General features: G+C 41.7%; 2 protein-coding genes across 2 annotated transcripts in view; both read left to right on the top strand.

Annotated features, from left to right (window-relative positions):
• Nucleotides 1-14,366, top strand: part of LOC139164536 (dimethylaniline monooxygenase [N-oxide-forming] 2-like) — a 57,631-nt gene extending 43,265 nt beyond the window's left edge. The window contains exon 9 of the mRNA XM_070746807.1: nucleotides 14,278-14,366. Within this exon, the coding sequence (XP_070602908.1) occupies nucleotide 14,278 (1 nt within the window). The 3' untranslated portion in view covers nucleotides 14,279-14,366. The remainder of the gene's footprint in view (nucleotides 1-14,277) is intronic.
• Nucleotides 14,339-14,576, top strand: part of LOC139164537 (flavin-containing monooxygenase 1-like) — a 43,381-nt gene continuing 43,143 nt past the window's right edge. Inside the window, 1 exon segment of the mRNA XM_070746808.1 lies at nucleotides 14,339-14,419. The gene's annotated coding sequence lies outside the window, so the exon portion shown is untranslated.

The raw sequence follows: 14,576 nt of genomic DNA, 5'->3' as shown, positions 1-14,576 counted from the left end.
CCCCTCTCCGAAGACTCGGGGCGGCTCACAACAAGATATAACAAATCATAAATAATTCAAATAACTTTAAAATATTTAAAAGATTTAAAAGAACCCCATATACTAACAGACACACACACAAGCATACCATGTATAAAATTGAACATGCCCAGGGGAGGTGTTTCAATTCCCCCATGCCTGACGGCAAAGGTGGGTTTTAAGGAGTTTATGGAAGGCAGGAAGAGTAGGGGCAGTTCTAATCTCTGGGGGGAGTTGGTTCCAGAGAGCCGGTGCCGCCACAGAGAAGGCTCTTCCCCTGGGGCCCGCCAACCGACATTGTTCAGTTGACGGGACCCGGAGAAGGCCCACTCTGTGGGACCTAATCGGTCGCTGGGATTCATGCGGCAGGATGCGGTCCCGGAGATATTCTGGTCCAGTGGCATGAAGGGCTTTATAGGTCATAACCAACACTTTGAATTGTGACCGGAAATTGATCGGCAGCCAATGCAGACTGTGGAGTGATGGTGAAACATGGGCATACCTAGGTAAGCCCATGACTGCTCTCGCAGCTGCATTCTGCACGATCTGAAGTTTCCGAACACTTTTCAAAGGTAGCCCCATGTAGAGAGCATTACAGTAGTCGAACCTCGAGGTGATGAGGGCATGAGTGACTGTGAGCAATGAGTCCCGGTCCAGATAGGGCCGCAACTGGTGCACCAGGCGAACCTGGGCAAACGCCCCCCTCGCCACAGCTGAAAGATGGTTCTCTAATGTGAGCTGTGGATCGAGGAGGACGCCCAAGTTGCGGACCCTCTCTGAGGGGGTCAATAATTCCCCCCCAGGGTAATGGACGGACAGATGGGATTGTCCTTGGGAGGCAAAACCCACAGCCACTCCATCTTATCCGGGTTGAGTTTGAGTCTGTTGGCACCCATCCAGGCCCCAACAGCCTCCAGGCACCGGCACATCACTTCCACCGCTTCGTTGACTGGACATGAGGTGGAGATATAAAGCTGGGTATCATCAGCATATTGATGATACCTCACCCCATGTCCTTGGATGATCTCACCCAGCGGTTTCATGTAGATATTAAATAGCAGGGGGGAGAGGACCGACCCCTGAGGCACCCCACAAGGGAGAGACCTCGGAGCCGACCTCTGACCCCCCACTAACACCGACTGCGACCGGCCAGAGAGGTAGGAGGAGAACCACTGGAGAACAGTGCCTCCCACCCCCAACCCCTCCAGCCGGTGCAGAAGGATACCATGGTCGATGGTATCGAAAGCCGCTGAGAGGTCAAGGAGCACCAGGACAGAGGATAAACCCCTGTCCCCGGCCCGCCAGAGATCCATCAACGCGACCAAAGCAGTTTCCATGCTGTAACCGGGCCTGAAACCAGACTGCCGGGGACCTAGATAATCGGCTTCTTCCAAGGACCGTTGGAGCTGGAGTGCCACCACCTTCTCTCTCTTTTTTTTTTAAATAAATTTTTATTGGTTTTTTGATAGTTTACATACAACAGACATATAACAGTGCCCAGTGCATGTGCCCATCACCTAACAACAACACACCCCCATCACCCCCACCACCCATACAAGAGGATTCAAAAAAATTTAATTGTTTATCTATTATTCCTTGGCTCTATCTTGTTCTAGTATTACTAAAAGAGTGATTGCAATTTATTTTTCATATTTACATCACAGATTCTACTTAACATATAGTCTTTTACCTTGTTCCATTGCACCATCAGCTTCTCCAATTTATTCTTATCAAAATTATTTAATCTTATTTCCATAATTTCAAAATGTATGTGATCCACCATATACCAGTACCAATTTTGTAATGTCCATTTTGTAGAATCTTTCCATCCTAATACCATCACCGCTTGAGCACTTTCCAGTGCTGCGGTTTTTATTTCCTTAAATTCTCCTAATTCTCTATATTTGATTAAAATTGCTATTTCTTTTGAAATAATCCAGTTAATGTTTAACATTTTATTAATTTCATTCTGGATTACATTCCAGAATTTCTGAATTTCTGCACACTCCCAGATCATATGCATAAAAATTCCTTTTTTCTGGCATCCATGCCAACATATGCCCTTCTCTTTCCCCTGGAAGTGTGCAATTTGTGCAGGTGTATAGTACCATTTATGTAAGATTTTTCTTCTCATCTCTCTAACTCTCGTATTTTTAATCTTGTATATATTTTCTATTATTTCTTTCATTTCTCTTTCATCTATTTGTAAATCATCCTGCCAACATCTTGTTAAACTTTTTGTTACTTCTTCTTCAATTTGTAATAGCATTCTATATATACTACCGGCTTGTGCTTTACTTTCATTTATCTTCTCACTTATTATTTTTTCTACACTATTTTCTTCCCATAAGAAGGCTTCTTTATTCTCCCTTTTGTTTAAGTATGTACATATTGCATTAATCTGCAACCATTTCTGTTTGCCAATCCACCATTCCAATCTAGTTCTACTAACTCTTCCATCTTTCTCATATAATTGCTCAATTCTCGTTATTCCTTTACTCTTTAATATTTTAATAATTCTACTTAGATTAACGTCATCCCCTATATTCAATACATGTAACGTTGATAGCCTGGATACCTTTATTCCACTTGTCCTCTGCCATTTAAGCCATATTTCTAAACCTGCTTTAAAAGGATCACTTAAGGTACTGGTTTCAATTCTACTCCAATTTTTAAATAATAGTTCTTTATTGTTTATATTATTAATTTCTTTTTCTATTCGTACCCATTTCTTTCCCCCCCCATAATTGTAGCTCCATTAACCTTCCATTTGAAATGCATTTCTATATAATACTAGACTTGGGCTGCCCCACCCGCCCTCTTTCTCTTGTGCAATCTGCCAGTGTTTCCTTATTCTGGGTTTTTTATCTCCTTCAATCCAAAAATTTAGTCTGTTATCCCATTCTTTTAATTTTGCCTCAGGAAAACTACCAGGTAGAACCTGAAACAAATACATCATTTTTGGCATTATCATCATCTTAAGAGCCCTAATCTTAGCCATTCTTCCTAACTTTTTACCCTTCCAATTTTTAATCTGCTTCTGGATTTTTTTCCATATTGGGTTATAATTGACCGTTGCTATTTTTATTGGATTTTTGAATAACCAAATTCCCAAATATTTCATTTTTTTACAACCTATTTCAGTTTTGAAGATTTTTGGATTTCGATTTGCTCCTTAGGGCCTGTATTTAAACATATTATCTCTGACTTGTCTATATTAACCTTCAGTCCAGATTGATCTTTAAATTCCTGAAGTAGTATCATTATTCTTTTCATCATTTCAATTGGGGTTTCAGACATCACTATAGCATCATCTGCAAATAAATTTAGTTTCAATTCCAATTCCCCTATTTGATAGCCTCTCCATTCCTTATCATTTCTAATTTTGTTTGCTAGGGTCTCAATTGCTAATGCAAATAACATTGGGGATAGTGGGCAACCCTGCTTAGTTCCATTTTGAATTTTAACCATTTCTGTTCTATTGCCATTTACTCTAATTTGAGCCACATTATCCTTATATATTGTTTCTATAACTCTACAAAATGTGTTTCCCATATTTAAATCTTTACATAATTGAAATAGGTAGTCATGGTTAACTTTGTCAAAAGCCTTATAGACATCTAATTTTAAAATGCATAGTTTTCTTTTGGTACTGGTAGCATGGTGTAAAACATTGACCACATTTCTTATTGGTTCATAAATTTTCCTTCCTTTCACAAATCCATATTGATCTTCTCCAATTATTTTTGGTAATATATTCTCCACCCTATTTGCCAATATTTTCATAAATATCTTATAATCTTGATTTAATAGGCTGATGGGGCGATAAGAGCTCGGATCCATAAAATCACGATCTGGTTTTGGGACCGTTATAATTTCTGACATTTTCCACGTCTTTGGAGTTTCAAAAGTCTCCAATACATTATTGAACAATTTCTCCATATGCGGTAATAATTCATTCATATATACTTTATAATATTCAGCAGTAAAACCATCTGGACCTGGGGCTTTGGCCAGTTTCAATCCCTTAATAACTCTAGATATCTCCTCAGTTGTAATTTTTGCATTTAGCATTTGGGCATCTTCTTCCTCTAATTGCTTTTTAACCTCTGAGGTTTGCGAAACAACATACTCTTTTTTATATAGGTCCCCATAGAAATCTCTCATTATTTTTTCCATTTCTACATTACTACGTTTTATTACACCATCCTTATCTTTTAAAGCAGAGATGTAAGATTTCTCTTTTCTTTTTTTCAAATAATGTACCATTTGCTTCATTGATTTATGACTCCAACCTCTAATTCTATGTTTCATAGTCATATTCATTTTATTCCATCTTTCTTCGTCAAGTAATTGCAGTTTCTTTTTCTTAAATGATAATAATAAATTCCATTCTCTATTTCTTGTAATTTTTAAAGTTTCTTGGATTAAATCTATTTCTTTTAATAAATTATTCCTCTTAACATCCCAGGATTTCCTAATAAAAGCTTCAGTACTAATGCAGTTACCCCTCATTACTGCTTTATGTGTATCCCAAACTGTTGTTTGTTTAACTTCACCTGTTGCATTAATACAAAAGAATCCATTAAGTTCCCTTTGTAATTTAATTCTACTCTCCTCATTTGCTGAGACAATGGGGTTATACCTCCAAATTCTTTGTTTGCTACGAGCCTCTATCTCTATCACAGCTAACAGAGGAGCACGATCTGATAGCCAGATAGATTTTACTTCCGCTTTCTTAAACTTTACCTTATCTGTTTTGTTAATTAACATATAATCTATACAGCTAAATTTATTATGTCTTGCAGAATAGAAAGTGTCTCTATTAACCACGTTTTCATGAAGGTCCATCATATTGAGTTTATTTAGATGTAATTTTTTCTTATCCCCCTTCCCTGCTGTTAATTCCAGATTAAAGTCTCCTGCTAAAATCACAATGCCTTCCGCAAATTCATCTAATTTCCGTTTTACATTTATTATAAATTGTTTTGCATTTACATTGGGAGTATAAATTACTGCTAAGGTTACTAGCTTGTTACTTATTTTCCCCTTAATGAATAGCATTCTGCCATCTTTGTCTCTTTTAATATTACTTAACTGAAAATGCACTCTTCGGTGCAACAAGATGGCAACTCCTTTTGCTTTATTCGTAGCTCTCGACTCATAAACTTCCAGCCACTCTGCATTTGTGAGTAATCTGTCTGTTTTTTCCCTTCCCTTATGAGTTTCAGATAAAAATAAAACATCTGCCTTACTGTCCTTTGCCAACTTCATGATTCTATAACGTTTTTTCTGTGATGAGAGACCATTTACGTTCAGCGATAATAATCCTATATCACCCATTTAAATAATTTAAATACATTTCCTCTTCCACCAAAACAGAGCCTACCGGAAAAATATTTTTTCATTACAATGAATCCCCACCCTGGTGCCCCTATCCTGACCTCCCCTCCCAGGGGGAGGCAATGAAAAAAACTTCCATTACTAAGAGGCACTCCTGGATCTGCATTCCCTCAGAAAGCCCCCCTTTCTTCCCCATTTTACAACATAACAAAAGATTCCCCCCTCCTTCCCTCCCCTCCCCTTGTTAACTAGCGTGAACAACCAAAAAGAAATACAGAAAAAAGATTAATTAGTTGAAAAACTTGATACCGTGTTAGCAAGTCAACTCAGTTCAGTTTATTTTATTTTTTTTCTGTCGAGTGACTCTTGGCTCGTCTTTCTTCTCTGTTTGAAGCGAAGCCAGCTCTCTTTGAAGTGCAGCAATCTTCTCCTCCTTACTTTGCTCTGCCTCGCGAAACGGTTGGAGAGACAACTCTTCTTCTGCCACCGATGCCTGGCTCTGAGTTGCTCCCTCTGGATTTAATCCCAATTGGAAAAGCAGCTTTCTTCCTTCTTCTAACGATCTCGCCTGGAAAAACTTGGTATCTTTAAACACAATTATTGTAGCAGGATAATGCCAGGAAAATTTGATTCCATTTTCATACAGCTGGGAAGATACCTCTCTCATCTGGTTTCTCATCTTGAGGGTCTCAGCAGACAAATCTTTTAAAACGCGTATTGGAAAAGCTTTGTAACGTAAGTTTAAAATCTGCTTCAACTCTTTAAAGATTTCTACAGCTCTTCTTTCTGAAGCAAATCTGACAACAATGTCCTTTGAGTCTCCTTTACGAGGTCCAAAATCCCAATGCGCTCTTTCAAATTCTTGCAACTCACATTTAACTTTGTTCTCAATGAACCACTGAAGGATTTCTTGAATGAGTTGTTTACTCCCCACAAAATCTTTGGGGAAACCTCTCAAGCAGAGATTAGCTCGATGCTGTCTGTCTTCGAGATTTATGATGCGAAGTTCTTGGCGAGATTTTCCCACCTCCAGCTTTCCAATTCTTTGATCTTGCGTTTTGGATTGTTGTTTCAATTCTGCCATTCCAGTTCCCAGTGCAGATAAATCCTTTTTCATATCTTGGAGCAGCTTGCCCATGTCAGCAAAACCTTTAAGCAGTGAATCCATCTTTCCCTCCAACTCCTCAGTAGACGCCATCTTCCCTTTGTTCTCGCTTCTTCACGCAAACATGTTAAAAAAAGTTACTTGCTTCAACTTTTAACTCCTTCTAATAAAGTTTTCCCACAGCTTGTTCAGTTCGTTCTCCTCTCAATCCACTTTTGCCAAGCTAGAGAGGTTGTTAAGGGTTAACTTTTACTTTTCCTTCTTCATATGGGGGAGCTTTCACTCGGTGCGTCTAGCTCGGGCGACGCATGTGCAGATCGCCACCACCTTCTCAACAACCTTCCCCATAAAGGGAAGGTTGGAGACTGGACGATAGTTATTAAGTACGGCTGGGTCCAGGGAAGGCTTCTTGAGGAGGGGGCGCACAAGCGCTTCTTTATAGAGTGTTGGAAAGACTCCCCTCCCCAAGGAAGCATTGGTAATCTCCTGGGCCCAGCTCTGTGTCACCTCCCTGCTGGCCGAAACCAACCAGGATAACAAAATGTTTGGAAACTAACCCACAAGCTCAAAGAATCAACCTCTTTCTTTCATCAGTATCCTTCAATTGGCTATAAGAAAATTCAGGGTGTCCTGCATAAGCCACGCCCACAGTGTAGTAGTAAAAATTTTGGTAGCACTTCCCTGTTGGTTCTGCTTCCTGTGCCGGCATTCCACACTTCCTTCCAGGTCATCCCATTCAACCTCAACCAGCAGTACTGGTTTTTGCTTTTATTCAAAGGTCAAATGAACTTTCCAGAACAACAAAGAATGCTTATACATACCTATTTAAAAGGAATAGAAAATAATCAGAACAGTTCTGCCAGCCCAAGTTACATTTTAATTATTGTACAGGGTAATTTTTGTGAGTAGCATATGAGTAGAGGCAGATTGCAAATACCCTAACCGTACAGATAATAGTCACATAGTGGGTTGAAAGAATCACTACATTTTATGTAAACAACCCCCATTCCCAAAGTTGTGCTATTTGAAAACAGCTTTCATTTTGGTTAAGAATTATGGGAAATGCAAATATGGTCATGAACCTATTCAAGGAATAGTCAGGAGACAAGATAAAGTCAAAGTCATTTTTTAAAAAGTACTGAAATGTTAAACTGTTTTAGCTGCAGAAAGTTACAGTAGAATTGATTATGCTGTAGTTACTCCTCATGGAAAGTTTCTGCAATATAAAAATATTCTGGTGAAGTGTTTATTTGTATTCTAAATAGCCTAGAAAAGTGAGCTAATGTACAGTATTTTGTTTTTACTTGAGAAGTGAAGAGTGATCTTAAAGCACAGTTCCATTAAGTAATTCCTACCGTCACATTGTCCAAGCTCCTATGAATGCAGAACTTGGTATTTATTGAAAAGAACTGCCAAATAGAAAATAGCATTTAATCCTTCCTGCACTCATCAGTATGCCCATTTAATGCCTCCAAGGCCATCACACCTGACAAGTTTATTTTAATTATTAAATGGGGGTCTATGAATAAAGGGTAAAATGTATAATTATGAACTCTGTATGATGTACACAATATTGGAATTTGTATTTGTGAAGGTGGAGAAAAATTTTAAAAAAGTATTTTTTAAAAAAGTTTATTTAGTCACCTGATCATTTGAAGAATAACAAAATGTAGAGATTCAGGTCACCAATTCTCACCCAACTGTTCTTAAGTGCCCCTTATCCCCTTATCAGTGGTTTGAGAGCCAGCTAACATCTCAGATATGTTAGGTATGAAACTTTCAAAATTCCTAGCTAATATGGCCAAAGATATTGATCTATTGTCAACAAAGCTCTCCTCGTTCATGATCTAATCATGGAGGAGGGAGCCAACCTGGCATGTATAACTGAGACCTGGCTCAGAAGGGGGGGGGTGTCCCCCTCTCAGAGATGTGCCCAGATGGGTTTCAAGTATGGCATCAGCCACGACCCCAGGGAAGGGATGGAGGAGTGGCAATTATAGCATGCAAGTGTCTTCTTGCCCAGAGATTGTTGGGTTTGAATCTCTCCTGAAGGTGGACTCAGGGATTCAGATGGGTCTATTTCTGCGTTATAATGGCCAGCTCCCAGCTGTGTTATAATGGCCCTGCCTGCGCTGCTAGAGGCTGGCGGTGGAGTTCCACAGGCTCATGGTGCTGGGGAGCTTTAACTTGCCATCACTCAGTGAATCCTCTGATGCAGCACAGGAGTTAATGGCTTCCATGACAACCATTGACCTGACCCAAGTAGTTCAGAGTCCAACTCATAATGGGGTTCACATGCTTGACCTCGGAGCATTGGAGAGATGATTTGAGATTAAGGGGCACAGTCGTTTCTCCCTTGTCATGGTCAGATCATTTCCTGCTGAGGTTAGACTTCAAGGCAGTACTCCTCCATCACAGGGAGGAGGAACCGATTAAGTGGTTCCACCCCAGATACCTAATGAACCTGGAAGGGTTCCAGAAGGCGCTTGGGGAGTTATCCGAATCCCTTGTCCACAGTCCATCTGAGTTCCTAGTAGTTGCCTGGAATGGGGCGGCATCTGAGGCACTGGATCAGATTGCATCCTCTGTGATTATAAGTGGGTGCAATAAGTGATTGCATGCAGTTATTGCATCCACTGACTCATGTCCAGCTGCCCTTTTTAGGGTAACTCCCTCCCTCCTTCAGGTAGAGGGAGTGAAAGAGCCCTTGCAGGACAGAACTGATGAATTTCCACAGTTTCTGTTGGATTAAGTCACTCAGATTTGGATGGACCTAGACTCTGATAGGGCAATGCAGTTAGAGATGTCAGGGGCATCTCTACCTGCATTGTTAGTCCTATTGTGTGGGAAGAGTTTGAGCCCGCAACTCCTGAGGAAATGGACAAGACTATGGGAGTGATGAGTTCCTCCACTTTTTTTGTTGAACCCGTGCCCTTCCTAGTTGGTTTTGTCCAGCAGGGAGGTGTCATGAGGCTGGCTCCAGGTTTTGGTCAATGCCTCCTTGAGGGAGAGGTTTGTCCCACAACCATTAAAGGTGGTGGTTGTGAGGCCCCTCCTCAAGAGGCCTTCCCTGGAGGCTTTAGCAGAACTAAACAACTTTCATTGAGTCTCCAACCTTCCCTTTGTTGGAAAGATTGTAGAGAAAATGGGCGTGCTCCAGCTCCTACGGTTGTTGGAAGAAATGGATTGTTTTCTTTCCCATTGGGCTTCAGGCCTGGCTACAGCACAGAAACTGCCTTGGTCTCTCTGATGGATTATCTCTGGCGAGCCCAAGATAGGAGTCATTCCTCTATCGTAGTGCTACTTGACTCTCTGCTGCTTTTGATACCATTGACCATGGTATCCTTCTGAGCCGACTGAAGGAACTGAGATTGGGAGGCACTGTATTATGATGTTTATCTTCCTAACTCTCTGGTTGATCGCAGTTGGCGTTGGTGGGAGGGCAGAGGTCGACCCCTAGACCCCTCATTGCAGGGTGCCTCAAGGTTTGGTCCTCTCTTCCCTACTATTTAATATCTACATGAAACCTCTGGGTGAGATCATCTGATGACATGGGGTGAGGTTTCAGCAATATGCTGATGACATCCAGCTATATATCTCCACCCCATGTCAATTCAGTGAAGGAGAGGATGTGATGTGCCGGTGCCTGGATGAGGTGAGGGTCTGGATGGGAGTCAACAGGCTCAAACCTAACCCTGACAAGACTGAGTGGCTGTGGATATTGACTGCAAAGGACTATGTCAACTGTCTTTCCTTGACTCTGGGGGGAGAGACATTAACCCCCTCAGAATGGGTTTGCAATTTGGATGTCCTTCTAGACTCACAGCTAAGATTGGATCAACACTTGACAGCTGTAGCTAGGGGGACTTTTGCACAGGTTTGACTAGTGCACCAATTGTGACCTACTTGGATCGAGAGGTTCTTGTCACTGTCATTCATGCCTCTATCACCTAATAGTTGGATTATGCAATTACTCTTGAAAAGTGTTCAGAGACTACAGTTGGTCTAGAATGCAGCTGCGCAAGCTTTAGTGGGTCTGCCCAGATATATCCACACTTCACCAATTCTTTGCAAGCTGCACTGGCTTCTCATCAGTCTCTGGTCACAATTCAAGGTGTTGGTTATTACTTTTAAAGCCCTACATGGCTCAGGGCCAGAGTATCTTTAAGACTGCCTTCTACCACATACCCCCCAGCAACCAGTTAGATCCTATATGGTTGGTCCTCTTTGGGTCCCGTCAGCTAAATAGTGTCAGCTAGTGGGTCTGCAGGGGAGAGTCTTCTCTGTGGTTCCCACAACTCTCTGGAATCAGCTACCTCATGAGATCTGCACTTCCCCCACCTTATTGGCCTTCTGGAAGGCTGTAAAGTCATGGCTTTCCTGACATGCCTGGGACCATTGATCTCAATGCCTCCCAGCTGCATTGCAACAGCCCTGCCTGTGCTGCTCGAAGTGGTAGCCGAGTTAGCAGTAGAGTTCCATGGACTGATGGTCTTGGGGCACTTTAACCTGCCGTCACTCAATGAATCCTCAGGGGCAGCACAGGAGTTCATGGCTTCCATGACAACCATGGACCTGACCCAAGTAATTGAGGGCCCGACTCATGATGGTGGATACACACCTAGTTTTTCTCAGGGCAGTGGACACATGATCTGAGTTTAAGGGGCATAGACACTTTTCCCTTATCATGGTCAGATCATTTCCTGGTGGGGCTTGACTTTAAGATGCTAATCCTTCACCGCAGGGAGGCAGAGTCAATTAGGTGTTCCACACCAGGTACCTAATTGACCCACTCAGGTTCCAGAGGGAGCTTGGGGAGATACCTGATTCTCTTTTCTGCAGCCCGGCAGAGTCCCTAGTGTCTACCTGGAATACGGCAGCATCTGGGGATTTAGATCAGATTGTGCATGTGGGACCTCTCCATGGCAGTGGGTCCCGAAGAGCTCCTTGGTTTAGTTTGGGAGATAAAACTTTGGGAGATGAACTTCAGGAGATGAAATGCCAGAAGAAATGTCTAGAGCAATGCTGACAGGTCAGTAAATCCAAGTCTGACCAAAAACTACTAAGAACCCATATTAGGTCTTATTTAGTGGCAATAAGGCGGAAAAATGTGTGTCTACAGATTCTCGCCTGGTCACCCTGTTTAGGGTGACCTGCTCTCTTCTTGATTTGGAGAGAGCAGAGGATCCCTTGCAGGGTAGAACCAAGGAATTTGTTCAGTTTCTGATGGACAAAATCGCTCAGATTCGGGTAGACCTGGACTCCAATTGGGCAATGTCAGTCAAGGTGACTGGGGTTAGTCTTAGTCCTGTTGTATGGGATGAGTTTGACCCTGTGAGCCCTGATGAAGTGGGCAAGACCATAGGAGCGATGAGCGCCTCCACTTGTTTGCTGGACCCATGTCCCTCTTGGCTGGTTTTGGCAATAGGGAGGTGACATGAGGCTAGATCCAGGTGTTAATCAACGCTTCTTTGAGTGAGGGTTTTTTCCCCCACAACCTTTGAAGGAAGCAGTTGTGAGGTCCCTCCTCAAGAAGCCTTCCCTGGATCCAGCCTCATTGAATAATTATCATCATTGAATAACTAAACGTTGTTGAGAAAGTGGTGGCGCTCTTTTCCTTTTCTCCTTTCCATCACACTACAGAATAATAGAGTTGGAGGAGATCTCAGATGCCATCTAGTCCAACCCCCTGATCATGCAGGAAACTGATACAGAAACATAAAGTTGGAGGGGACCTCAGAGGCCATCTAATCCGACCCCCTGTTCAAGCAGGAGGCGACTACAGAATCATAGCATTGGAGGTGACCTCAGAGGTCATCTAGTCTGAATCCCTCCTCAAGCAATCCCCCCTAGAAGGAAACATGGAAAAATCTAAAAAGGCTATCATGGATGCACACAGAACTCCATAAAAAGAAAAGGTGATATGTAAATAGAGGGAGGAGAATATAGCCAAAGAATGGTATAAGATCATCTTCAGAAACTGTAGAAACTCTGTCAAAAATATAAAACTTCAGACGGATTGATGTCTGTGACAGACACTAAAAATAAGGAGTTGTTTGAATGTGGTAGGGATGAAAGGAAAGGCAAATAGACTGTGGCTACATTGCAAAAAGATGGTGGTGAAACAATAATAGTTGATGATGAGAATACCCAATCTGTTAACTCCTATTTTATATCTGTCATCTTTCAGAAAAGAAATGGAATCCTGGTTGATCATGGTTCTGTTACTGGAGAAGAAAAAAAAGTGCAGCTTATAGCAGAGAATGTAAGAGAAGAGCTTAGCTAATTTAAATGAATCCAAGTATTTAAGGCCAGATAAATTGCACCTCAGTGTAATGGAAAAAACAATCACATTATCTCATGGTAATCTTTAAGAATTACTGTAGAACTGCTATCCCAAAAGATTAGAGAAGAACATTTACCATATTCAGAAAGGAAAAAACCTGGGCAACTACAGGTTTCATTTTGACATCTCTTCTGGGAAAAGTCCTTGAAAAGCAGTTCATCTGTGACTAGGATTGGCATACGACAATTAAGAGGAGACAATATGAGATTGTCACAAACAATTCATGTTTGTTGAAACTTATCTTTTTCTCTGATAGACTTGTCAACTAGGTAGACTGGGGAATTCTGTAGAACTAGTATAATGTCAAATCAACCAAATGTTAGATTCAGCCTTCAGTAAATTAAATCATGCTATCCAATGATGTGTTCTAAATCCCATTGCTACCAGTTCGTGCATGTCCGAGGTGGGTTAGTGGAGCCGCCCACTGCTGCTGCTACCGGTTCGTAGAACCAGACTGGTAGCAACCCACCGCTGATGTTATCCCAAATAGACAGTGTTGTATCCTATGTAAATAGTTGGTTCCATGAGAAACGCTGTCTGAGCTGGAAACAGGAAGTCGCGCCTGATTGGCTCAGATGTGAGCTGCTCTCTTTTGGCGGGAGCCGCAAAGGTATAAAAAGAGCGGTTTCTCTCCAGGTAGAGCAGACGTGTTCCGCTGATTGTCACTTCCTTTTAAGAGCTGAATAAAGGAACCGTCTTTACCTAATCCTTGTCTCTGGACTCTTCACTGGCGACGACGGACGGAAGAACCACGCTTGCAAAATGAACAACCTTCAAATTGGCCGGGCTCCTGAGTTCTTCGATCCGGAGAAATCCTCCTGGGACGCCTACATAGCCAAGTTCGAGATCTTCCTCGAAGCTGCGGGAATAAGGGATGCCGACGCCGAACGGAAGCGGGCAATCTTCCTGAACTACTGCGGCCCAGAAATATTCGATCTCGCCCAGACTCTCACTGATCCGCTTCCAGCCAAATCCGTCACTTGGGACGTCCTGCAAACCAAGCTTGCGAGCCAAAGCAATATAATAGGAAAAAGTAGAAGAAAAGAATGAATCTTGAGATCACTTTGAGAGTGTTCAGCTCTCAGGCTCAAGATGAGCAGGGGATTGAAAGAAGGTGACATCATTCATTTAGGCCACCAGAAACAGTTGCTTACCCGTTCTGTTGATGGGGCAACGTAGCAGTCCAGGTAAATCCTTAAACAAAATATTTAAATGTGGAATGTTGTTGCTACTGTCTGCAACAAAACTTTCAGGTGTTAAACTCTAGCTAAATAGGTGTTTTTTAAAAAAAACCTGAAGAAATGCCCATGCTTATCATTTCTTTTCTTGGCTGAAATGTCAGAGATTCCTCTGATCATTTTGAATCTCTTTAAACAGCTTCTTTCTACATGCTGATCATGTCAGTTTACAAAATTTTGTTGTGTAATCCAATCTTAATCAAAAGAATGTTTATTTTTCCTCTCAGAAAAAGCAGTTCCACCCTTCCAGAGTCTTGCAACATACTTTACGCATATCAATTGCAATACTGTGCATTTCAAAGCAATTCTTTCAAAGCAACTTATGTAAGCCTGCAAAACTGAAGATTTGAAGAGGACTTCTGAAATAGGGTAAGATTGTGACAATCTGTTAGTCTTCTGCTAGAGACATTCCAAAGTAGAAAAATATGCATAATGAGAATAAATAAAATTTTGCTGCTGAATGTAGCCAGGGATTAATTTGTCCCTAAAAGGTTTTTCTATTGCTTTTTAGAATTATGTAACACAG

Source organism: Erythrolamprus reginae, chromosome 3, assembly GCF_031021105.1.
Source record: "Erythrolamprus reginae isolate rEryReg1 chromosome 3, rEryReg1.hap1, whole genome shotgun sequence".
Taxonomy (NCBI): Eukaryota; Metazoa; Chordata; class Lepidosauria; order Squamata; family Dipsadidae; genus Erythrolamprus; species Erythrolamprus reginae.
Note: the sequence above shows the minus strand (reverse complement) of the source record. Positions and strands in the feature narration are given on the sequence as shown.